The 25,643-nt window shown below is 38.7% G+C and overlaps 1 protein-coding gene across 1 annotated transcript in view; it reads left to right on the top strand.

Annotated features, from left to right (window-relative positions):
• The window catches only part of LOC103353833 (CUB and sushi domain-containing protein 3), a 218,033-nt gene that overhangs the window by 38,574 nt on the left and 153,816 nt on the right, over window positions 1-25,643 (top strand). Inside the window, exons 4-5 of the mRNA XM_008276992.1 lie at window positions 6,929-7,123; window positions 18,987-19,227. Coding sequence (XP_008275214.1) covers window positions 6,929-7,123; window positions 18,987-19,227 — 436 coding nt within the window. The remainder of the gene's footprint in view (window positions 1-6,928; window positions 7,124-18,986; window positions 19,228-25,643) is intronic.

Below are 25,643 nucleotides of genomic sequence, written 5' to 3' on the forward strand. Positions count from 1 at the left end.
ACCCATTTCCCACGGCAAAGAAAACACTGGGAGCCACAAAACCCCTTTGACATCTAAAATGAAGATAGCACTGCATATATTGCTTTTACCTTTATACTATGTATAAAAAACTATAGTGTGTTGCATTTATGAAATCAATGAACTGCTACAGAGAAAACAAAGTTTTATTTCTGCAACAAAAACATTTTGAACTCCAAAAAAAAAAGAGACACTGGGTTGAAGGTTACTTTCAAATATAATACTCAATGTCTATTTGAATTCTCCTTAAGGCTGAACTTAAATTATCCACCTGCAGCAAAATAAAAATGCCGTCTGGTTTTCCTACTGTCTGCAGCTGGGACTGCTGACCAGACTGCTGACCACCTGTGAGCGCTTTAGGATGAGGAGGAGCTCACGGCAGCACCCACTGCTCGCTGAGGACAGAAACTGCAATACGATACGTGTTGACACGTCAGCGTCTCCAAAACACAAGAAAACTCTCGAGTAACACCAGAAAGAGTTGCTAGATTTGTCGTCAGTCGCTTTTGACATAAAAAGTGTCGCCAGGAGGATTTGGAAAGTTGCCACATTTAGTGAGAAAGTCGTCAAGTTGGCAATACTCCTTCCAGCAGGTGTTGCACATCAGTGGTTGTGATGCATATTTTGAGCGACAGAAAAATTAAGCACGTTTTATGTTAATGTTACAAGTTCACAAAAATCTTCAGATTTAGAATTACATTTTAAAAACTAACTAGCTTAAATAAAATTAAAATACTCATTTATTTTCTAAAGCCACAAGGAGCCGCAGCAGAGGTATGAAAGAGCCACGGGTTGCCGACCCCTGACCTCGATGAAATTGCGGCACAGTTTATTCGGTATATTAGTTTAATCTTAGTTTTTAATTTCTCATTTTCTACAATAAGAGGCCTTCTTCAAAGCTTTCAATATCTGCCACATGTCCAGTGAATTAATTCAAAAGCCATGTCTGTCTGAGACATGAGTTATGACTTTTCCATACACCAAAGGGCAGTAAGTCGGTGCAAGTGTAATTACAGGTGGGATGCATCTATTCCTTTTTAATTAGCAACCTGGGGTAATTTTCTCAATACATTTACTTGTGAGAAGGCGTCTTTTGTGTCTCTTTGCATGATACCAGTTTAAATGTGGTTGTGTTCGTACAGAGAGCAGGGGTCAGTCCAGTGAATCTGTAAATCAGATACATCATTAGCATCACAAGTATTAACTAAACATCTGTATGACATGATGCACAATTAGTTTTGTGGTTGTTTCTCTAAGCTTGACGCTGGAATGCATCATACCCTTACCATATCCATGGAAAGTTATTTAGGGCAGTTGGAAAATGCGGTGTCGTCCTGGAAAATAATTTATATGCTATCAGATTTTTATTTGGCTTAGTGCAATCTGCCCGATGTCCCAGCAACATCTGGCAGCTGAAATTAGAGCTCTGTTCAGGCGCAAGCTGAGCTTCACAGGGTACAATCTGCTTTTGGGTATGATTTGTAACACTATCAACAACCCATGAAGTTTTGAGGTTTGATTTCAGTCAGTCACATTCAAGTCACAGCATACCGGGTCATGGGTTGAAAAAAATGTATAGAACAAACTGTGAATTAGACCACATGGAACTTTTCCCACTGCTAATTGAACACTTTAAACAGTTTAACAGCTTTTCCTTATTGAAAACAATGGCAAAAAATGTCTGTGATTTTTAAAGATCTCCTCTATTTGTTTGTACCGCCGCATGTCCTTGTGTTCATGTTATGGGAGATTTGGATATTCATTAAATGCACTCAGTAGCTTTAAAACGGTGAATGAGACATTGGTAAATGCTTCAGTTTGAAATTCTCTGTATGGTATAGATTTAGCAGTCACCAGGTCCCAACCCAAATTAAATGCTAAAGCCCCCCTGCTGCATGCACACACCTGGGTCAGACTTCATACCTGACATGTACAGTACAATATTAAATGCATCGCTTCTGCAGTAGCTGACCTTATTTTCCTTTAACATCACTGGCACAGTTCGCTACCAATAAGTCATCCAAGAAATGCTTGGCAGCCTGGTTTCGCAGCCAGGCTTGTGCTGCAAGTTTCTTTTTTTTTTAATTGGACTATGAATGTTAAATAGCTGAAGCACACTGTGCCCTTGGTATTTCCCCGTGTCTATCGTTGTATGGTTAATGTCCAGTGAAATGCTGTTGATGTGATGGAAGGCTTTGCGGGAAACACTTTTTCTTCATAGGGAGCTCTGAACAACATCTGGTTGCATACGGCACCCCGCTGACCAGTTGATTTTCTGTCTTGTACAAATTTTTCTTTTGGTGCAAATGTTTTCAGCTCAGCAGGGTGAAGAATACGAATCTGACATTCTCTACATCAAACTGTAAAGGGGTTGTTGTGGTGAGTTTGGAGAAATTTAGATTGCCTTTGATGTGCTTAGTCACACTTTGTTGAACTCCACAAATTTGATATTTCAAACAAATAAATTTCAATTTCACAGGCTCTCTGTAACTCCCATGGAGACATATTTTCTGTTTGTTGCTGGGGATTGTGGTGTGCCATGCCGAGATGCATACATTCATGACAGCCTGCAGTACATGTCTGCATTTGATAATAATTGTGACGCAGGGCTACAAAGTAAAACAGCAGATCAATGGACAATGGATTTTCTTTTGTTCATATACTGTATGTAGGCTGCGGTGAACAGAGGCTGTTTTAGATATTCTAATGTCTTTGTCAATAATATATGAATCAGTGTCATTATATAGTTAAGTGTCCTTGTACAAAGTTGCACCTAGAATTTGTCCACAGCAGGATTATTTGTGAGACCTTGGGCTGTCCTCAGACATGTCACCTTAAATAGTCTTCCTTGGTTACCTTTACCAATCTTTGTGTAAACAATAGTTTACATATATGCAAATGGAGAGTGCTGTAGTTGCATATGAATCCAGTATTTAAGAATTTGATTGTCTTTCCTCGTCACTGACCTCTGCACTGGTCATAAGTCAATTGTGCATGCTCATCACTCCTCATCCTGGGCATCGGTTAAGTGTCTCACCCCTGTGCTGTATGTGTCATAATTATTGTTCACCCTCGTTATGCCTGTTTTTCACAAATACTTTTAGGTGTCAATCATAAATTTCCAATTGTGCATTCTTTTTGTAGGTTACTTGTTAAGGGAGATAGTGCAGGTTGAAACAAAACTTGTTTAAATATGTAATTAAACCCATTATACATATTTTACTGCTTTTAAGACATATTAATTAAAAATGAGTGTTTAAATATAGCTGCATTACAATGTGAGAATGTGAATCAACACCTCATCTCCCAATGTTTTAGTTGGTTCTCAGTGAAAAGATGCTCATTCTAAAGTGCTTTGTGCCAGCGAACATATACTTTGAATAAAATACTTACACTCTAAGTTAACCATGGAACCACATTAGGTCTGTTAAAGACGTCAGTATTTTACCTGTGGTAGTTGACACAAAAAATAAATAAAATGCACTTCTTTTATTCCCATTGCAGTCTGGTGGTATTTAATTTTGCTCATAAACAGCTGGTAATTGATGATGAGGATTTATGTTGGATTCATTAGAGATCATACGTAAGAGGATGCATTTGTGAGCATCTGCACTGTAAAGTGGATTAGTAATTGAATTTCAAAAAGCAGTCCTGGAAATTAACGCCAGAAAACGTGACTTCACATAGTTTATTGGTGAAATCAACTTCAGGATCAGGATCGCAAATATTCTCCTCCTTGTTCCACTCCATCTGTCCAGCTCCATCTATCCATAGATCCTTCAAACACATGGTTGATATATGTGTAAAAATGGCATTTTGATTCATGGCTTGGCAGTTGGAATAATTAGACACAAACAGATGGCACATATCACAAATAATAATTTTACTTGACTTCATGATCAGTCACTGTATTTAGCCATAGGGTGGAAGGAAGATTAACAATCCTGTCAGCATCAGACGAATAGAGTTGTATTGATCATTAGCCACAAATTCAGTTACACAGTATTCTTTATGACAAACCTGAGCAACTTAGGCCAAGTGTGTCTTTGAAGTGCTCTGCATTCATGTTTATATAAAATATAAAGAAAGACAATTACAGCTTAGGAAAACTTTATTTGATGTAAACATTTGGTTTAACAAGTCAGACTTTGTTCAGGTTGACTGCAGGTCTAAGCAGCCAAAAGTACTGACGATCATTAGTCTGCAGTCTGACTCACACAGGTTTAGTGACATGAACGCAGGTCAGACCGTGTCCTGCCTCCAAGTGGAATAGTTAGCACCTCAAGTCAGTTTTAAAACTAACATGTCGGATACATTTTGTGCAGACTGGGCGTGTGCAGGGGAATTTGACAAGGATTGACTTATGATTGTCTAATAGTGCTGAAAAATGAGCTTGAAGATTGTCCTCAAAGTATTACAGGACTGAACAGCCCTCCAGACTGGTTCATCACAACTTACAGAAGATCTTTATGAAAAATCTCTCTCACTGATTTGCCAAGGAGTACATTGATCACAGTCGGTGGATGTAATTTCTGGACAGTTGTTTTCTTGTGAAAGATATATAACTTCAATATGTCATGTTCAAAAATGTGTCTCCCTAAGGACTTGAAATAATATTAATGAAATTCTGTATAAGTGGTGTTATTTTTCATTGCTGTGGTTATTCTCTTACATGCTGTTGTTTACCTCTGGTATGTTTGTCCATGCAGTAAGTGATAGATACACAACAAGTAATAAAGAAAGGTGCAACTGAGTGAAAAGGAATTAGACAATTATGTGAGTCCAGGCTGCAAGCATTTGGACAGATGCACTCTGCTCTTCAGCACATTCAGTTTGACACATAATGGATCCTACATTACAGGCTACATTAATTAACGTAGGTGTACATCAATATAAGAAGATAACCTTTTTAACACGTACTGCACAAATGTAGTGGTTCACAAGTATTGTTGTTAAACTGGTTCACATAAAGTCAAAAGTGGAAAGTCCTTTAGAGGCAATGACTGCCTGAAGCCCTCAACCATCAGAGTGCAGCAGATGCTTTGCTTTTTCCGTGGTGGTGAACACTCAGGCTTGTTGTTAGGTGTCTCTGCCTTCAGTCTATTTTTCAACTACTGGAATGCAGCTTGGTTAGAGATCAGGCGATTGACTCGGTCAGTCCAGGACATCAAATTAGTTCCATTAGTTGTATCAGAATGTTCCAACTCCAGCAGGTTCTTTTGTTGCACGCGTATAGTAGGGTTGCTGTCCTGCTGAATGATGAAACGTTGCCCATTGAATTTTTATGCATCTCGCTACATCTGACCTCACAGAATGCTCCTGTAACTAATTTATGCATTTATCCTATTGCTTTGGCTCATGTTCCTCCTCTCCTATTTTTATTTTTATTTGAAATGGATTTGTATGTTGTCGCATGTCCTTTGATTCTGTATGGTCACTTCTCTCCTTGACATATTGACTTCATCTTCATTGAAATGTCAGCTCTCAATAAACTCAGTCAATGTAAGCTCTTAAATGCAAGAGCTAGCATAGAAACAACACATAGCTGCTTAAATATGAATGCCAAGTGTCCAATTACTTTTGAATGCTTGCAGTTTTACATGTCAAGGAATACAGTATGCCACAAAAGTGAGTGCACTCCTCACATTTCTGCAAATATTTTATTATGTCTTTTCATGGGACAACACTGAAGAAATGACACTTTGCTACTATGTAAAATCGTAACTCAGTACACAGCCATTAATGTCCAAGCTGCTCGCAACAAAAGTGAGTACACCCCTAAGTGAAAATATCCAACTTGGGCCCAGTTAGCCATTTTCCCTGCCCAGTGTCATGTGACTTGTTAGTCTGACACGGTCTCAGGTGTGAATAGGCAGCAGATGTGTTAAATTTGGTGTTATTGCTCTCACACTCTCTCATACTGGTCACCGGAAGTCGAACATGGCACCTACTAAGTAGCCCAGCTACTCACTTTTATGACATACTGTATGTCTCACACATAGTTTAATATTTATTTAAACCTGTTCATGTTAAAGCTGAGATGAGGCACTTTTATGTAGTAGTTTTATTGTATGCATCTATGTACTATTGTATTTCAAATGTGATGTAATAGAAAAATAACTGTCCCCTACTTGCAAGCTAGACTGTACATACATACTGCAGATTGTATCACACTGCTTGTATTTCCAGTGAGAACATAGATGAAAAAGAAACATTATATAAGATAAGTACCATCGACAAAACCCATGTCAATCGAGGTTAGAATCAATGCTCTTCAAAAAGGAATTCTATTGCACAGTCAGGGCTGCGATGCTTACTGTGCTGATGAATCTACCATTAAACAAAGTATTCATTAAGGAGCATACAAGAAAATGATTATAGTCTGCATCTATAGCGTCTTATTTTGTGTCTCCCTGCCATTTTTTACGAGCTTGCTTTTTTTTTTTTTTCCTTCCCTTTAATGCTGTGCTAATGTACGTGTTTTTCTCCGTCCCTCATTGCCGCTTACAGCTATGGATTTATGATATTTAGTAAAAAATTTAATGTAAAGAAATGGGTAAGGCAGCAATGCGGAATTTTAGCACTCCCTTGGTAATGCATTTTCTCATTAATTTCAGCACTTCAGTCATAAATAAGCATCTGAGTTGCATTTACATTCATTTCTTGCTGCCTTTTTCATTCTGTTGAGAGTGTATATAGACTCTGGTACTAAAGTCAAGACAAGTAACAATGTCGACTATAACAAAGTAACCTAGTCAAGATTATTGCGAATGTCTGCTATAAAACTGAAGACTTATAGATCCATTTTGCATTCACGAGTACGGATGAAATTAAGGAAACCCAGGCACATTTTTTATTCACAAACATATTGATGTTATTAAGAATGCCCTCTTCTCTTTTCATTCTCCAGAGCTGAGAAGCAGCTCATGTGGAAACCCAGGAGTTCCTCCCAAAGGCATACTGAATGGAACTCAGTTCAGTGTAGGTGACAAGATCCGCTACCGATGTGTCACTGGCTATGTCCTGGATGGGCATTCACTCCTCACCTGTGTGACAAATGCAGCTGGTGTGTCAGTGTGGGACTTCCCTGTGCCAATCTGCAGAGGTGAGGATGTTTCTATTACTGAAAATGAGTTACTAATTACTATAATTGCATGTGATGTGATGCTTGTCTTAAGTCAACTTTTTCTTCTAGCTGTAAAATGTGACTGCAGGATATCACGAAGAATACTTGATGTTATCTACATATTTTCCCCTAAGAAATTTAAAATGAGCAGGTGATTGGTTTGTTTTGACCTCTTCTCATTTGATTGCTTCAGTGTTAATTGCTTTTTAATGATTGGCAGTTTGATGTCTGTGTGATTGGTGGACTTGTCTGCTACCCAGATTTGCTAAAGTCTGGCACAAGTCTTCATTAGAGCAATAAATATATTTGCAATCTGATGGGATGGAATAGTTTTAATCATGTTGAAGAAGTTGATTAGAATCTCCATGGCTCAAAAGGTTAATTAAATATTTATTCCTGTAGAGCAAGTAGCTTAAAAACATTAATGCTATAAGCAGGAGTGGTACATCGACAAGGTTTTTGCTGCTATACTTTGACTCTTGTCGAATAGGAGATTTGGGCACCTCCTCCAAGCAATGTGTACTTCTTTCTGATCCTAATGTCTCAGCTAATAGTGCCCCAAATATAAACACACCCCACATGAGAAAGCAGCCAGTAGTCTCAACTGTTCCACATTACGAGCAAGTGTTTGTCTCACATAGCACGAACCTCAGGTTACTTAAATATCCCAAACAGCCTATTGTGTATGAGTGTACAACAAGAGCCAAAAACAGTTTACATCATTAAGATCTTTCAAAAGTTTAAAGAGTCTGCATTGCTTAAGGTGTAATAGTATGCATTTCTAACACTTAGGGAACTCCATAATGCTTTTGCTTCACTTGCTTCTCAGAAACTTCCTAGCACATTCAAAATTACTGTTGTGCCCCGGACTTGAACTCCTAAAGATGCAATACATCAGTAATTTGTCTCAGCAAGCTCTTTTGCTCAGCTATCACGAACACAGAGATTGAAGAAGATGCTAAAGCATAATGATGGTTTCTATATGACAGCTGGTTGATGAGCAACAGACAAGTGTGCTTCATACCATGCACTTTATCCCTCTTTGTGTTTAAAATGAGACCTTACTGCCAGACTGGCACAAATATTCCACTCTTACATATGTAGAACATTATTGTTTTGGACTGGTAAGGTGTTGTGCAGTAGGTATGGATGCAAAGATATACATTTTTTTTTTAAGGCTAGGCAATTGATAAATCAGACAACTGGTCAATACACTCTTAAAGGGATGGTTTGATTTCTTTGAAATGGGGTCGTATGAGGTACTTGGCCATTGATGAAGTATTACTTACAGTAAAACAGGATTTGCACACCTCCTGTTTGGAGAAGCAGGCAAGAGCCAAGCAGTGAATAACACCGAAAGTCAAATTTATTCATAAAGCTCATTTTACAACAGTAATAATTCAACTAAAGTTAGTTCAACTAAGATGTAGGCCATTAAATAAACAATACAACACAGAATGAAAAGACAATTAAAAAGGAATAAAGCTTAGAGCACAAAAACAGATGAAGTCAGGGTGTCAGACTCTACTTAAATCAAATGTCAATGAGAAGACATGGATTGTCAGCAACAACTTTAAAGTTTCCTAAATCTGAGCAGCTCTCACATGAAAAGGTAAACTATTCCAAAGATTAGGAGCAGATTTCGAGGCTCGATTGAATCTATTTTTACATTTACAGCTTGGAACATCCAAGAGCATCTGGTTGGTCCACTTCAGTGCTCTAACCAGGGCATGAGGATGCAAGAGTTATGCTAAATAAGGTGGTGCCAACCTATTTAAAACCTGTAAAAGCTCGATTTGACCACTTGAATGCAACTCTACGCTCTTTTTAAATCCACCGGTCTCTGTTGACAAAAACATTGATTTTACCATGAAACACATGGAAGTTAATGATTTACTGCTGCCTCTATTGATCAGTTTGTGTGTATTGTTGGGAGTTTGGTGTTTAAACCCATCTATGAACTTGGACTTGCATGGTTAAAAACTGAAGTTACACCATAACAGCAATTCACATGTTCTGAGAGGTAAAATTGCTGTTTTACAGCAAGGTTAAGCAGTAAAATATTGTAAATATGGTGTACACATAAATCAATACAGAGTTTTTTTTTTTAAGATAGGCATTTTTTGTCGATGGCTGTAATATGTTGCTGACCTCGTCCATTGCAGTTGATTGCTTAGTTTCCCTGCTGGTCTTTCTGTCACCAATCGAGGGGCATGATGACCATAATCTACTGTAGGTAATACATGGACTGTTGAAGGGCACCTCATACAGCCCCATTTAAAAGAAATCATACTATCTCTTTAATGCTCTGGAGCTACCATTAATGAGCTATAACTTCAGCAACAAATCAAACTTTAGCTTCTTACCAGTCAGTTGCTGTCAGTTAATTTGTGCTCACAGTCTTTATCATGCATGCACTCAGACAGAGATGCAGCTGGCACTCTTACTCCTAGCGAGCAGGTAACAGTTTTAACTGACGTAACTTAATTACGAAGGATAATCAGCTCAGTGTTGGAAAAGCAGAAGCACTAATGGCCGTAAATGAGGAGGAGGAGCTGGTTTAGAAAAAAAGTGTACTTAAAATAGAAGTGTATTGAAAAATAGTAATTAGATTAATCATTATAGAGGTATATGTCACAATCAGTTATGATACTGAGTTCAGTTAGGGCTAATGAATGCAGACATTTGGCATGCTGGACAAAAATAACTAAATACCGTAAGTGCTCGCTTATGGAGCCTATTGTAAAGTAGCCTCTGAAAGTTTTTTAAGGTGAAGTTTAAATCAAGGTTAGAAACTTGTCTAAATTTCCATTTGGGCACCTCAGTAATTTTATTTCCCTGCTGGATTTGTTTTAACTAAGGCAACTTTAAAGGTGAAGAGGTGTGGGTATTTATTGTGAACCTCAAATTTAACACACACATATTGCTTTGGATTTGCTGTGTCAGCTTTCTGTTGCTCCAAATTACTTCCTAGTAAATGCTGCTGTGGTCTTATTTTGAGCGTGGCAAAAGCTTGACACTTATGTTTGTTATTTTTTGATATAGGCACCATTTCATACAGTGTGCTGCAAAAACAAACAAACTAACAGTAGGCAAAAGCTCTAAAAGGGAATGATTGAAAGCCATTCCCATATGCAGATAATTTCCTCCCAATCTAACATAATAGTCTGCTCTTGTGCTGTGTTTCTGTATAGTGAAATTGCCTTTTCCAGCTTTAAGAACAGGCCTTACATTGATTTACTGAATCACAAATGAAATGTTTTGCACTGTGTAAACGTTTGGAGTCAGCTTTGGTTTATTTTCAATCACGCCTTTATCTCAGCAGATTGGTTTTATGATTTTCTTTAGTGGGATGAAAAGTGGGGAATAACTGCATGTTTTAATTTAATACATTCATAAATTTTGATTCTAGGGACCACTGTGCAAAGTCGTCAAAGCAAAAGAGAGGATGTACTGAAAACGAGGCAAAGATCTCCCATCTTAATATGCAATCCTGAGAAATCCCAAAGCCAGCAGAGCAAATTTGCTCATGCCAACTCATTCTACAGTGCAAGGCACAGCAAAATGAAAATGGCTCAGCATATGTTTGAGAAATGGCAAGCTTGGAGGAAACAAAAAGCTGCAGATGGAGGGTTTCTTTCAATTTAAGGATGGTGTTAGCCTCTATTGCCACAGGCCAGAAACATCACTCCTTTTTCAGGCCTGGGCACTGCTTGAGCCACACTCTCTCTCGTCTAAATCCGGGCCGGCTCCTGTATGTGGGCAGATGGTCCTTTGATCTTATTTCCTCAGAGATCTTGCCCTTTCTGCTCATCACCAATTGTTTCACGCTAAACACACAGCAACACAAAATCTCTCTTCAATCCACCATTCACCCCCCACCGTTTCCCAACACCTCAGTCTCTCAACCAGTCGCCTTCTTTTGTTACCGTCTCTCTCTCTCTTTCATCTTTCTCCCAGTTCTCTTCTCTATCCCTGTCCAACTTCCCAAGTCTACCATGTTTGTAAAATGTTTGTGTGTATACAGCTGACAGAAAGACAGTGGAGTAGAGGGAAAAAAAGAGAAAGTGTAGGAAGACTAACACCAATTTGCAATTCAAATGGTGTCTTTAAGCAGGATAATGAAGCTGTGTAGAGCCCAAATTTGACCAATATTAAACATCATTACTAAAGCGTGGAATTATCTGATATATTTGCTGGAAAGAGCTGAAAACTTTAATTTAATTAAAAGTGGTCACTGCACTGTTAACCCTGGAGGCACAGCGTGAAAAATGGGAAAATGCTTAAATTTAGTAAATCTTTTTCTTAGTTTGTCTCCATATGACACAACCCACAGACAGCCATCATTTTCATGGCATTATTAAGAACAGTAGAATTTAAAGCTTGAATGGGGCAGTCAAGGTTACAGGAATCCCATAATTGTATGGTATCCATAGCTACTAAGAGCTATCATATTGCCAAGTGTTTTCCTGTTTCCTGACCTAGATCAGCCATAAGCGTGTATTTATTGTGTGTCACTGTCTTTTCAAAAGCTGATAACGTGAGAGAGCGACAGAAAAACAGAGAAGTGGAGAGTCAAAGAGAGTAAACAACAAACGTAAAGGAAACCGACAGAATCAACTCTTAGCAGAAAGACAGCAAGATGGAGAATTAATGGCTATTCTAATCGTGATTTACTGCTGCCCCTCCCAGAAGCCCGTTTTGATTCCTTCCATCTAAATTGTCTCTGGACATTCATTAAACCAGGCAGTGAGACGGCAAACAGGGACAGCATGGTAACATGAGAATATGGTTTATTGATACACTCGCTGCCAGCCACTCCAGTAAAATAAGAAAATTAGGCCACAGAAAAACTTGTTACTTTAAAACATTTCCATGTTGGGTAATGTGACTGGACTCAACACACACTTCTCTCTGCAGTGCCTTTTTAGCTCTCTGCTACACAAACTGAGAATTCAAGTATGAAATTTGACGTACCCACATGGCCATGTCAGGATTTTTCAGTCCAGATGAGCCCTTGACAGTTAGAACTGATACCAACTAAACATAAGGATCTCTAGTAGTGGCGTCTGGTCAGGATTCTAGGCTATTTTCATAGGTGGGAAAACGGTAAGAATAAGGCAAACCCTCCTATTCATTGTACATTGATTTAAGAATAAGAGCATAATTACATATATCACAAAACGGAAATGGCTAATTCCCATACCTTATCCATTATTGTGGTTGGTGGTTTGGTATTAGGTTGCTCATTGCATCATCGTCTGCACTCATTATTCATTTAAAATCTGAAATTGCAGGGAGATGGTCACAGTAATGAAATGACCCCCAGAAATATGCGTGATGCAATATAAATTGCATCTGTGCACCCATTACAGATCTCCTTCCTTTTCCTATGAATGTTTAACATGATTTGCAGCAGAGCAAATGAGAGACTTACTGTAGACATAGTCTCTGCCTTACATTAACACGGGGATTATTACAAAGGAAAAACCTGAGGTAGTGTAGAAAATTATACATGAGTTCCTTCCCTTCTATCCTTGGGGGTGAATATTTCTAAGTAGAAAGACAAGTGTTGTATATCTGATCAAAGTCAAGGGGAGAGAGGCTTAATCCCTCCTCAAGTAGCATTAGATTGCTGATGCTGGGGATGTAAATGAGCTCAGCTAAAGCAGTCCTAATCCTCACCACCATCTTTTTATTTTTTTTTAAACACTGCCACCATTTTTAAAAGAGAGAGATCCTTCTTCATTTCTAAATCCAGAGCATGCTCTAATGATTCGCTAAGGAACACAGTGCCCTGCATTCAGTGCCTCTATTATGTTGCTAAACCTCATTGTCAAGCTCACCCTTAAATTCTACCGTGCATCCCATTGTAAACACTGCAAGTGAATACAAGAAACCTTTAAGGCATTACCAAGTTGAAACCCTTTAAAAACTCCAAGCGGTAGCTCGCATGTTGGTAATTTACAGTGCTGTGCATGGATGCTTCTCAAAGAAACAGCAAACAGACCTGTCTTGCTTCTTCAGTACGACAATAAATTTCTCCAAAGCATCTACTTAATTTTCTTATGCAATTAGTCTACTAACTGTAGTCACATTAGTGAGTTATAAGTGAGGTTATCATTTTCAAACGCGGCTGTGGGCATCTATCACTTGCCTCCAGGAAGCCCTGTGCTGAAATATTGGTGATTAATCCATAGCACTTACGCCAGAGAATGACTTGCAGCTTTTTTACCTTTACTCGCATGTCTGCTATTTTTAGTCTGCAACAAAAAGTATACATGAGCATCTTTGTACCTGTCACTCTCTCGCACGTGGCTCCTTGCTGCCACCACCTGAGCTGAAGGATACTCAACAATGATCAGAGAGCATGTCTGTTATCATGCAAACCACCTCAGAAAAAAGCATAAAGAAGCTATTTTTAAAAAAATTTCCAGCATCCTATTCTGGTGCACACAGATCTGACGAGTAGGAACAACAAAGGGCTTTCATTTTTGTTTACAGTTTGTGGTAGAGCCTTTTTAGTCCTTTTTTTTATGATAATGTCAGCGGTAACATTTGCCACGGTAGCAATGCTGTGTCCTCCGTGCCTTCCAGTCAAAACCCAGAACAAACACCCTGCAGGATGACAACTCGTGGTTTCTGCTCGCTGTAACCGTTCACCTCAAGGTCTAACCTAATTTATTCTTTTCTACAGTTTTGTGTCTCACTGCTGTATGTTGATGTTTGATTGATTTCTATAAATCATATTTTATCACATGATGCCCTGTGGCCCAAGCAGAGTGCCAGACAATGCATCAATATTACATGTAGTCAATTATAACTGGTTTCACGATTACTACTAGTATGTGTCACTGTGTTCGGGTGAGTTTCTAAATAAATGAAAATGCTGACCACATTTTTACCAGTATGTATGTATTTATAAATTATTTAACAATACTGAACTGACTTTCTCGATAGCTGAGTCCATCTAATTTTAATGGTTAACATAAACAATAAAATGAATTTAGGTTCCATGGTAAAACACACTTATGTTATACTTGTTCTTTTCTGTACACTACTTCACTTCTCGAGAACAATAATGCTCACTGGGAAACACTATAAAATTAGCAATGTTGGCAAATAGTGCTGGATTTTAGAGAAAGATTAGTCTTTTAATCGTGCTCCCCTTTCTTGTTGAAATACCTTTATAATCCTGGTGTTTATTGACCTGAACATATGAGGTTTGAGGATTGCCTGCAAGATCAAATACAACACTCTTTGAGACTGATGGATTCATTTACAAAACATTTTATGCATTTTAGTCCTAAACCCGCTATATTTTTGCCCTGGCTTCTTTTATATTTCTGAAATTTTCAATTGACTTAATTTATTTTAATAGTAATAAAAAAGTGTTTTAGGCATTGTGATCAGTTTTGAAAGTAAAATAGTAAATAGTTTAGCTGAGACATTTAAAAAAATGAATCCTGCCCCTATGAAGGTCTTGTGAAAGTAGGATTTACAGAGTGTATTCAGCTTCTACTTAGTCATGTGATTCTGACAGAGATCTACCATCAAGTTTGTTGTGATGCTACCCACTAAGTTTTGATGACATGTTTTTAAAAAGAGATTTACTCAATTGTCCAGACCAAATTCTTATTGACAGGGAATTCTTTTGTTGTCTTTCTTTCTTTGCCAACAAAAACCACAGCTCCAGCTCATTCTCCACCATCCACTGTGATAATGCATATTTATTGACAGAGCAATGGAGTGCAGATGTCAGGACCATAGTGTCAATGTGAGAAAATGTTCACTTGGCTTTTGAATTACTGTATAATAATTCTGCTGGAAGTGTGAGGTAAACAAAAGCAGAGGAACAGATAGATGATGGAACAACAGCTTTTACTTGAGACTGTAAAAGATTCTATGAAACAGAAAAGACTGAAGACCTGATTTGATTGAATTGTAATACTTTCATATCACGATTTTAGAATTGATTGGAAGACTAGCGGAGGAAGTAACCATCACCAAAATTGACTAAGTTCATTTGGACAGATGGAAATACAGCTAAAACCAGACGTTTACATACACTGTATAAAAAGACATACAGCCTTTCTTTTTTCTGACATTAAATCAGACTTTTCCTGTTTTAGATCATTTAGGATGACCAAAATTATTTATATGTGCTAAATGCCAGAATAATGAGAGATATTTTTTTAAATAGAATTTTTCATTACTTTCTTCAAAGTCAGAAGTTTACATACACTAAGATTACTATGCCTTCAAACTATGTGGGAAAGCCCAGATGATTATGTCATGGCTTTGGAAGCTTTTGATAAGTTCATTGACAACATTTGAGTTAATTAGAGGAACACCTGTCGATGTATTTTAAGGTACACCTTAAACACACTGCTTCACTTCATGGCAACATGGAAAATCGAAAGAAATCAGCCAAGATCAGGAAGAGAATTGTGGACCTCCACAAGTCTGGTTCATCCTTCGGTACAATTTCCAGATGCCTGAAGGTCCCATGTTCATCTGTTTAAACAATTATACGCAAGTATAAATACGGGTTCTGTGTCCCAGAGATGTTTTGGTGTGAAATGTGCGTATCAACCCCAGAACAAAAGCAAAAGACCTGTGAAGATGCTGCTGAAGCTGGTAAAAGAGTTTCATTATCCACAGTGAAACGAGTCCTGTACAGACATGGGCTGAAAGACTATTCAGAGAGGAAGAAGACATTACTCCAAAAGGAACAAAAAAAAAAGCCAAATTTCAGTTTGCGAATGCACACAGACACAAAGACCTTAATGGTTGGAGATTTGATGAGGTCTGATGAAACTAAAATTGAACTGTTCGGCCGTAGTGACCATCTTACATTTGAAAGAAAAAGGGGGAAGCTTGCAGCCTGAGAACACCATCGCAACTATGAAGGGGTGGCAGAATCATGTTGTGGGGGTGTTTTGCTGCAGGAGGGACTGATGCACTTTAGAAAATAGATAATATTTTGAAGCAACATCTCAAGACATCAGCCAGGAAGTTAAAGCTTGGGCAGAAATGGGTCTTCCAAATGGTCAGTTACCCTAAGCCAGGGGTGTCTAATCCTGGTCCTTGAGGGCCACAGTCCTGCATGTTTTAGATGTTTCCCTCTTCCAACACACCTGATTCAAATGATCAGGATTGTTATCAGACTTCTGCAGAGCTTGATGATGAGCTGATCATTTGAATGAGGTGTGTTGGAAGAGGGAAACATCTAAAACATGCAGGATTGTGGCCCTCGAGGACCAGGATTGGACACCCCTGCCCTAAGCATACCGCCAAATTAGTCACAAAGTGGCTATAGGACAACAAAGTCAGTTTTTGGAGTGGCAATCACAAAGCCCTGATCTCAATCCTGTAGAAAACTTGTGTGCAGAGCTGAAAAAGCGTGTGGAGCAAGGCAGCCAACAAACCTGACTCCATTACACCAGTGCTGTCAGGAGGCCAAAACTCTGTATGAGAAGCTTGTGGAGGAAAACCAAAAACATTTGACCCAAGTCATACAGTTTAAAGGCAATGCTCCCAAATTTAGCAAATAGAAATAAATTTGGTACTCCTAACTGACCTAAAACAGGAAAAGTTTAGTCACATTCACGGTCAGATAGTGAGAAAAAAAGGTTATGTATCTTTTTATACAGTGTATGTAAACTTCTGGTTTTAACTGTAAATCTGAGAGTGGCAAAGAAAGAGACAGAAGGCTGGTCGCTTTTATTAACAGCACCCTGGACGCATTCCTAATAAGGAACATTTCTATTACCATTTGCTGTTTTCTTCTATGTCTCATGCCCAGGGAGTTTTCACCATGTTGGTTGTTTTTCTAATGAAGATATTCACAACATAACTGATACTCATAACTTTCACTCCATTCTACGATTGTGAACGTGAACTACATGTTTAGGTGTAGAAATAAATTAGACAGGGTATCAAAATCCCAAGTCTTGTATTTTGACAGCATCAACAGAGAGTGTAGGCGAGCGGTGATATACAATACCTGACAGGCTGAAAATCAGGCTGACTGTTTTCTTAATTAAATAGTACTCACTTTTACTTGCAACACTTAGACAAAAGATGTCATTTATAGAAGAAGGTGGGTCCGACCTGTGGAGATATTTGTGTTGAGGCTCGCCTGCACAATTTGACATTTTATTTTCCTTTTCCTTTTCCTTTCATTCATTTCTGCACTCCTGTCTTTTTTCTGTCACTCTTAAATTCACTCTCTGCTCACCTCTTTCCTTTCCACTTATTTTTTTTTACTTCTTTCTCTCCTACACTTTTCTCCTCCTTTTCATTATCAAACTCTTCTCCAACACTTTCTTCTTGGTCCATTTGCCTTGATGGTCATGAGGAAGCTTTACGCTGCCCACCTGTCTATCATCAAGGTTAAAAAGGCATATTGCTCCTCTGGTCAGATTCTGCAGCACTTTAATATCAGTTTAATTTGAGGCGATAGCCAATTACTTTGCAAAACTGCAGGGCACTCTTTGGAATGTCATCTTAAACGCATTGAAGGAATACACTATTTGCCACTCACAGTAAGTTTTCAATGGTGGAGAGTATGATGGCCTAAACCAGAAATAAATCATGTCTCCACATACATTTGTTGTTACAGGGCTTCTGGCATTGAACAAATGAGCCTACACTGAGCCTGCCTGTGGTGCAGTCTACAAATGAAAGTCTGCCCTTGATATGAATCATACATGTGTGGATATCATTGATGTCTCACGCAGTATCAATTTCCCGTCTCTGCCCTTCCAATAAAGACTTTGATCAATTGCTGTGCTTCTGCTATTGTGTCAAAGGACATGGATCAAGCTAACTAGCAGCCTGTGCTCTTCTGTCTTCTCCCCTTTTTTCTTCATCTTCTTTTGAATTTCATACATCTACTTCCTTGTTCCTTGACCAATCGTGTAATGCAGCATACAGGAATGTTCCAAGGCTGGCAGCTCTGACAGCCCTGAGTGGAGCGCTGAGCCATCAAAGGTTTCAGCTGGCACAGCTGAGTGTCACATATTAGTCTTAAATGATGTGAAAACTGTGAAAGCCCTGCCATCATTAGAATTCTTTAGGGGGAAAAAACGGATACAGGGATAGAGGGGAGGGTGGTGTGTAATAGTAGAAAGATCTGAGAGGGCTCGGTGACGTGCAGTGAAAGAGACCAAGCCACTGTTACGGTGGAGTGCATTAACATTCAGCTGACGTGCCATGCTCCCCACACTGGAAAATATATGTATTTTTTTTCCAGCATTATAACCCTGTTTATCACCATTTGTTTGTTTCTTGAAACGTAAGGGGGCTTGGAAGAAACCGTGATAAATTACTGACTCTTAGATGGAGAAGGACGGGAAAGAGAAAATTGCAAAAGAAATATTTAGGACACATAGTGGCTGCAATGTAGAAAACTGACAGAATTAGCACACAGTTAATTTCTAAGTAGTTCTGCCAATTGTCACTCGTCTGAATGCTTCATGATTCTTTATCGTCAGTGTGAGGAAAACACAAGGAACCTTTTAATGGTAGTTTTCACGGTTTTCACAGTTCCACCATTGTGCTGAAATCAGATGTAGATACTGGACTTGACAACCTGTGAATGTGTGAAAAACAAAATTATGTGTTTAAATGTTTTGTGCAGCTCAGTATGCAGCGTCCACATCGGTGTTTCTCTAGTATGCGTTTATGTGAGTGGACAGGTACAGATGTTTTATGCCTGCAGCGGCTTTTTCCCTCGTGTTGAACTTTGAGTAACAGGTCTGAAATAACCCAGAGACCATGTGTCTGTTCTCCCTCTCCCCCTCCCCATCCTGGTTTTCCTTTTTGTGACTGACAGCGGAGGACACGTGCGGTGGCACCCTAAGGGGCTCCAGCGGGCTCATCTCCAGCTTCGATTTCCCCAGCGGTGACTCTTCTGGCACTGGCGGAGGCGCTGGGGGCCTGGGGAGCAGCGGGGAGTGTAAGTGGACCATACTGGCAGATCCGGGGGACACCATCTCTTTGGTGTTCACTGAATTTCAGATGGAGGAGAAGTCGGATTATCTGGAAATAGAAGGATCTGAACCGCCAACAATCTGGTGAGTTGACCTGTGAGGAAGAGTGATGGTGGGAAGTGCTTGTATTTCATTAGATGAAAATTCAGGTGTTACATTTCGAGTGGTACCGAGACTGGAGGTGTTTATATTTGGTGTTGACGAGTTGTTAACCGAAAGGTTGTTTTCATAGGTATGCAGGATGTCTTTTCACAAATGACTGCAGAAAAAAATGTGTGCTAAATTCCGTAGGATTCATTATCTTTCTGCAATTAAATAAATCATTTTCAGTGCTTTAGTGAAACAGTTAAATGATGCTGTATGTTCTATTAAGAAACAGGCCTGCCAAACTGAATACAGGGCAGAAAAGTTCTGAAACCCAGAGTTATAATCACTTTCATTACAGACTGTTTTGTAAGTTTAAAATCTTATATATTTTTTTAAAGTACATTCACAAAGTAATAAAGTTTTATTTCTGTAGCCAGCATGTTTTAATGGACTTTCCAGGCCAACAGCTATAGTTGCAAACTCAACCCCAACTCTCCAAGGTAACAAAAAAAAAGTTTTTAAATCAGAAAAAATGGAAGTAGTGCAGAGGTATCCCAAAAACTTTAAGATTTGAAATTGCAAAAACCGAACAGGAACTTTATTGTGTAGCACAGTTTCATTTTCATCCAGTATTAACATCACATTTGATTTAGAAAACTAACTGACCTGTACTCTTGCTGAGTACAGTGTAGAAACTGTACTATGTTTTATCAAAACGAAATGGCTGTGGGCACACAGAATAAAGACAGGTGGATGCACAGTAAGACAAGGCTGCATTGCCCTAGGATTTTGTCTTCCTTTTTCAGTAACCAGGGGCCTGCCGGCTGGTGTCTGAAACCACACAAAGGAACAAAAGTTTAGTATATATCTCGTTGAGCATGACCATGTAACATTTTATGGAGACAGTGCTTTAAATTTAGCCACATGTATTTAAACCGGAGGGGAGAAAAAAAACAGCTGTCTGGTATGCAAATGCACTTTTAATGAATTTCCATGGACTGTTGTGTGCTGAAAACATTTTAAATCTGCTGCATAACTTTGATTGAATTAAATCAGTTCACAGAGATTCCCTGTTGTATAATACAAATTACACGTGAATTACAAATCTTTGACAGTTTTTTTTGTTTCAACAGCAGCATCAGACAGGTTTGTTTCTATCTTTCTGTGTAGGCTCTATTTAGAAGTCGATCTCAACTGAAACAAGAAAATATGAAATGGGCTTAACCCTCAACCTGCAGACTGAGGTTATCCGTCCCTCCTGCATTCTTTGTGAATGATGGCGTCCACCAGGTTTATGTGATCCTGGCAGGCATTAATTATAATTGGCTGAAAGTAGCTCTAATCAATCATCAGGCTAGAAGCTTTGTTGTCCCTAAGGGTTGTCATGTGGTGTCAGAAGGAGAGCGAGAGGCAGACATTGTCAGTGGGAGTCAAAAGGAGAGGTGCTCTGAGTGTGGGGATGACTGCTAAGTGTATGTTGACGTAGCTAAGAAGAGTTTGACAGGGAGCCGATATGGGATGACACTGATATGTTTTGACACACCATCAGGTAACCCTCTTCTCATTGGTACAAAAGCTCCAAAATTAATTCTTTCAATTGACAGAAAAGCCAAGCATCGGAGTTCATTGGCACAGAGATTGTCTTACCTTGTGTCTTCTACTTTTTTGAAACATGGCTCAAAAAATATCAACTATTTACATATGTTTTATAACTGTTTGTTTCTGGTATTCAGTTCTCTGGTCATAAAACAATGTCGCATATCAGAGAGACTGTTCATTTGTGGTGGAAACTTGGGATAATGACAAAAGCAGACATTTTACTGACCTGATTTGCTCTGATCTGATTTCTTTTATCAAACAACTCTTATTAATTATATGTGAAATGCATGAATAATTTACATTAATAATAACCAAACAAAAAAAAATGAACACTATAATGCTATAAAAATTGGTGAGTTTGTAGAGAAATGTCCTGTTTCTTATGTTTGGACATTAAAAACCTCTCGTATCTATTTCACTTTGCACCCATTCAACATACGTTAATACCACCATCTACAACAGAGTTTTTCATACATTTCTAACAGTTAGGTCATCTTACATGACAGCACTTAGTTATCGGGTAAATTTAATTAAGCTGTATTTTTTGTGTCAACACAGGGTGCGACATTTTAATATTAAAAATGTATATTACACTGTCAGTATATCACTTCCATTAAATCCTGGGTGAACTGATGCATTTTTATTACTGCTATTTATTTTTTTGACTTTGAAATGACACATATTAAGTTCATTTATCAGGTAAAGCAGATGAACAAGCAGTGTGCACAAGAGTTTTTCCAATGTGTGTGGCAAGTGGGCACCGTGCATCACTTGAAACTCTAGGATGATGTTATTGTGTGTCACCGAGTGTCAGACGCTGTCAGGTAGAGTTTTCATTTTAAGCCCTACAATCCAAGTGGGACCCAGGGAGCCTGAGTGCAGTGGGCCAGAATTTTAGAGCAATGGCTTCAAGTTTGCCAGGTAAACAACCAGACGAGCAAACAAACACGATTCAGAGCGAGTGATTCTCTCATGCCTATAAAATTCATTGCCCTCGCTTGCTCCGTTTTTATGAGGGTCTCTGATTGTGTACAAGGCCATTGGACAGCTAAACTTTCCAACATCCTAACATATAGCAGCAGCTGCAGGCAGAGACAAGCAAACTGTCAATTTGCCCTTGAGGTTTACAGCTGCTTAACAATGATTGACAGCCTGCAACCTCCAACTTTGCTCGGTTAAACATTACCTATTAGCGTTTTTTAAGCAACCAGACATAGAAATCGATCTTCTTAACTTGTTATCCTTCCTCCACCTGTGGTGTTGCATATTATTATTATTATTATTATTATTATTAAGTAACGATACATGAATACATATGCATAGAAATATGAATGCTACCAATCTGTTGCAAATAAATAAACCTTGATCACTGACAGGATAATTAACTTAAGTGCTGAAGAATTGGAGACCATTTAATTGCTAGTTAGATCAAAACATACATGTATTTACTGATAAAATAGAAATTACAAGACGGAGTCAACATTTTGAACTACATAATTTTGCAAGCCACTTTCCTGAGAGGAGACATATACATGACTACTTAAACTAAAAACCAATTCCAAATAGTTGAAAATCCACAAAATCCAGGACCACAGGGCAAAAAAAAAAATGTTTTGCTGACACCTCTTAGCAGCTTTTATCCTTTTATCAGTTGAAGATTTCTATCAGATCTCTGCAAATGAGTTTATTGATTCCATCGTTGTCAAACTGGGGAAGGTTGATGTGAGGCTGCACATCAATCACCGTGAAAATAGACAAAAAAGTCTCCATTTCCTTTGACAAAAACCAACACTGGAGTCTAGCTAGGCCAAGGAAAACAGTTCTTTGTTATTCTTCTGACCTTTAATATGATTGTTCAGCCCTGTTCACAAAGGGCAAAAACAACAAGCTGTAGATTACACGTCAGTCATTATTTCAAATATGGACACAGAACATAAAACCTGAATGGCTTTGCAAATATTAGATACACTTTTTGCTTCTATAGTATGAAATTTAAGCAGAAAATCTTTTTATGTTTTTCGTTTTTTTTTTCTCCAAGTTTGGCTTGTTTTCTACCTTTTCAGTCCTGATCCACCCTCTTGCAGATTTTTCCTCATTACTGACTGTAACATTGATTTTGCATGTTGTAAACATGCTAAGAAAGGCTAAGGCTTTTGAATAGATATCCATTTTACCAAACAATCTTGCTTGGCTCACTGGTTTTAAGCAGTCCTATTCCAATAGTGTGTCTAAATGTTTGTAAAAGCGAGATTACAATATTCAAAGCTGGTTGAGAGCAAGAGGTCCCCTGCAGCTAAATTACCAACTTTGCCTAAATTATCTTGTGTATTAGATTCAATTTCTTCTTTCTGGGATTTATTATTGATAGACCAGGCAAAACATAACCCATCAAAGTGTCTTCAAAAGCCACGCTCTGCTGTGGTCAGTCTGGGAAGAATGCGATGCTTAATTGAAGGAATGTGAATTGAAAATTGACTCGCGTATTCCACCAGGGCAATTAGTCTAAGTAGCTACTGGGTATACAGCAAGTTGCTCACTGTTCTCTGAAGCCAGTGTACTGGCAGATCGACAAGTTTGTCTCCTGAATAGTAACTGATGAGGGAGCAGCAGAAGGGATAGAGAAACAGCTTCTTCCTTATCACACAAAATATTCATATAATTACTCCCTCCTGTCAGATTTTATCAAATATGTGCAGGAGGAAAAGACAAAATCACCTGACCCTATCTTTTTTTTGACAAATTTGAATTGATCACTCATTATCTGTGGTGCACCTACATGTAACCTGCTTCACTGTGAAGCCGAGTTGAGACACCAGAGATTTCAGCTTATCACTATGGCCTGGAGGCCACGTTTGGCCACAGTGCCTGCACACTGGGACTCGTTACGCTGGTATTTTGATGAGATTGCCATGCTCCCTTCAACCCTTCATCCTATCAAATCATGCACATTTTACTGAGAGAACTTTATGAGAACTCTCTAATACGCCTTGCAAACCTATGTCAGAAACATCTACCAATAGTCCTTGAGTTGCCTTAAATCAATGATATGAAGCGTGCTAAAACTTGGATGAAACCAAGCACATAAAAACACTGCACTCATGCCAAGAAGTAATCTCCGAAAAGCCATATTGCATATCTATGAAGGAACAAATAGGCAGCCTGAGTGAGTCTGCAGAGATAGAATGGCAGTGCATTATGTGAGGAATCCATTTTTCCCCATTGGACTTTCTCATCTCTTGTCACTTGGTATGCACTGGAGGAGATACACGAAGAAAACAGTAGACAGCACTCACTTGTTCTTATCTGTTTTAAGAAGACTGGGAAGCCAAACTTTCCACAAGTAATTTATTTGTTTCCATGACAGTTACATTAACAAGTAGCAGTGACGTGAAACAATGTTTTGCCAAGTAGCTGTGAATTATTTTGCACAACCATCTGGCTGCTCTTGAAAATGTCACGACAAACTGGACATACAAGGACAAAATGAGAAATCCAATGATGTTAAGTAAATAATAAAATACAGTTTATTATCTATGAACAGTTACTTTACATTTTCTCAGACATAAAGACCATATTGCTCAGTTATGTACAGCACTCAGTGTCTACCAAAAAAAGACATGAGCAATTTTTGGCACACAAGTCATCAATTTCTCAGATCACATCAAATGCTCTAAGTCTTTCTTCTGTGCTTCCTTCAGCCTGTGAGCACATTTGTGTTCATTTAGGTGTGTACTCAGCGCAGCAGCTGGAGGGAGTATTTCTGCTGCGAAACCAGGCGTCCCTGGAACCATATCACAATACATGGCATATTTTTTAGCACTTTGCACCCACATTGCAAGGAGATTTTTGCTTGCAGACTGTTGAGCTTAATAGAAAGATTTGCCATTCACATTGATATAATATTGGGTAATTCCTCTGTAAGGTGGCATTAAGCCTTTATTTACTGTTGATAGCAGATCGTGTTTAACTTCCTCTGCCCCACTTTGCCTTTGTGAGAAACAATATATTGACTTCCACTGGCCCTTAAATCCGTAACATCACTTCCGTGCTGCCTGGAGAATCTGTGCAGCATCTGGATGGCTACAGCTTTATTATCATGATCCATGTTCTTTTAGACTTCTAGAAGAAATCTTGTGTTAATTTGCAGCTTTCTTCATGATACACATGGTGACAGTTCCTTGTGCATCAGTTACCTCGAAGCTGCTCTTTTTCATTCTGCCCGTCACCTGGTATCATTAGCATTTTATAAATGACGCAAAGAGAGAAAAGGTCAACTTTTGTGTGAAAATCAATTACCTTTTAAATTCCCTCTAGGAGCAGCCATCATCTTCTCTCCAGATGGATAATTTAGATAAAGAATATCAGTATTCAAAAATTGCATGTAATTTACTCAGCCATTAGAAATAGAACATGCAACAGCCAATAATGTGCCAGACACATGTTTTACTCTGGGGTAAGAGTTCAAATTGAAACGGCAGGGACCACTGGTATTATCAGAGTTAGGAGAAATCAAACCTCTACCAGGCTCCCTAATGTTTTTTTATATATATATATATATCTGCAATGGCCACCAGTTGGAAAAAGTCACCTTCTCCCCTTTGCTTCTCTCCATCACGCCCTTCCTGCCGCTTTCTCTCCCTTTAACTGCCACTTTCATTTCTTTCGTTTTGCTTTTGTCGCTCTGCCCCTTAGGCCGCTCTGTAGTAAATGCCAAAGAAATTACATAGAGAAACAAACCTTAAACACGACTGCGCACACCTCAACACACACAATAAAAGACTTGCAAGTGGGTGGCGAGCACACACATACATATA

Source organism: Stegastes partitus, unplaced genomic scaffold, assembly GCF_000690725.1.
Source record: "Stegastes partitus isolate 25-593 unplaced genomic scaffold, Stegastes_partitus-1.0.2 Scaffold85, whole genome shotgun sequence".
Lineage (NCBI taxonomy): Eukaryota > Metazoa > Chordata > Actinopteri > Pomacentridae > Stegastes > Stegastes partitus.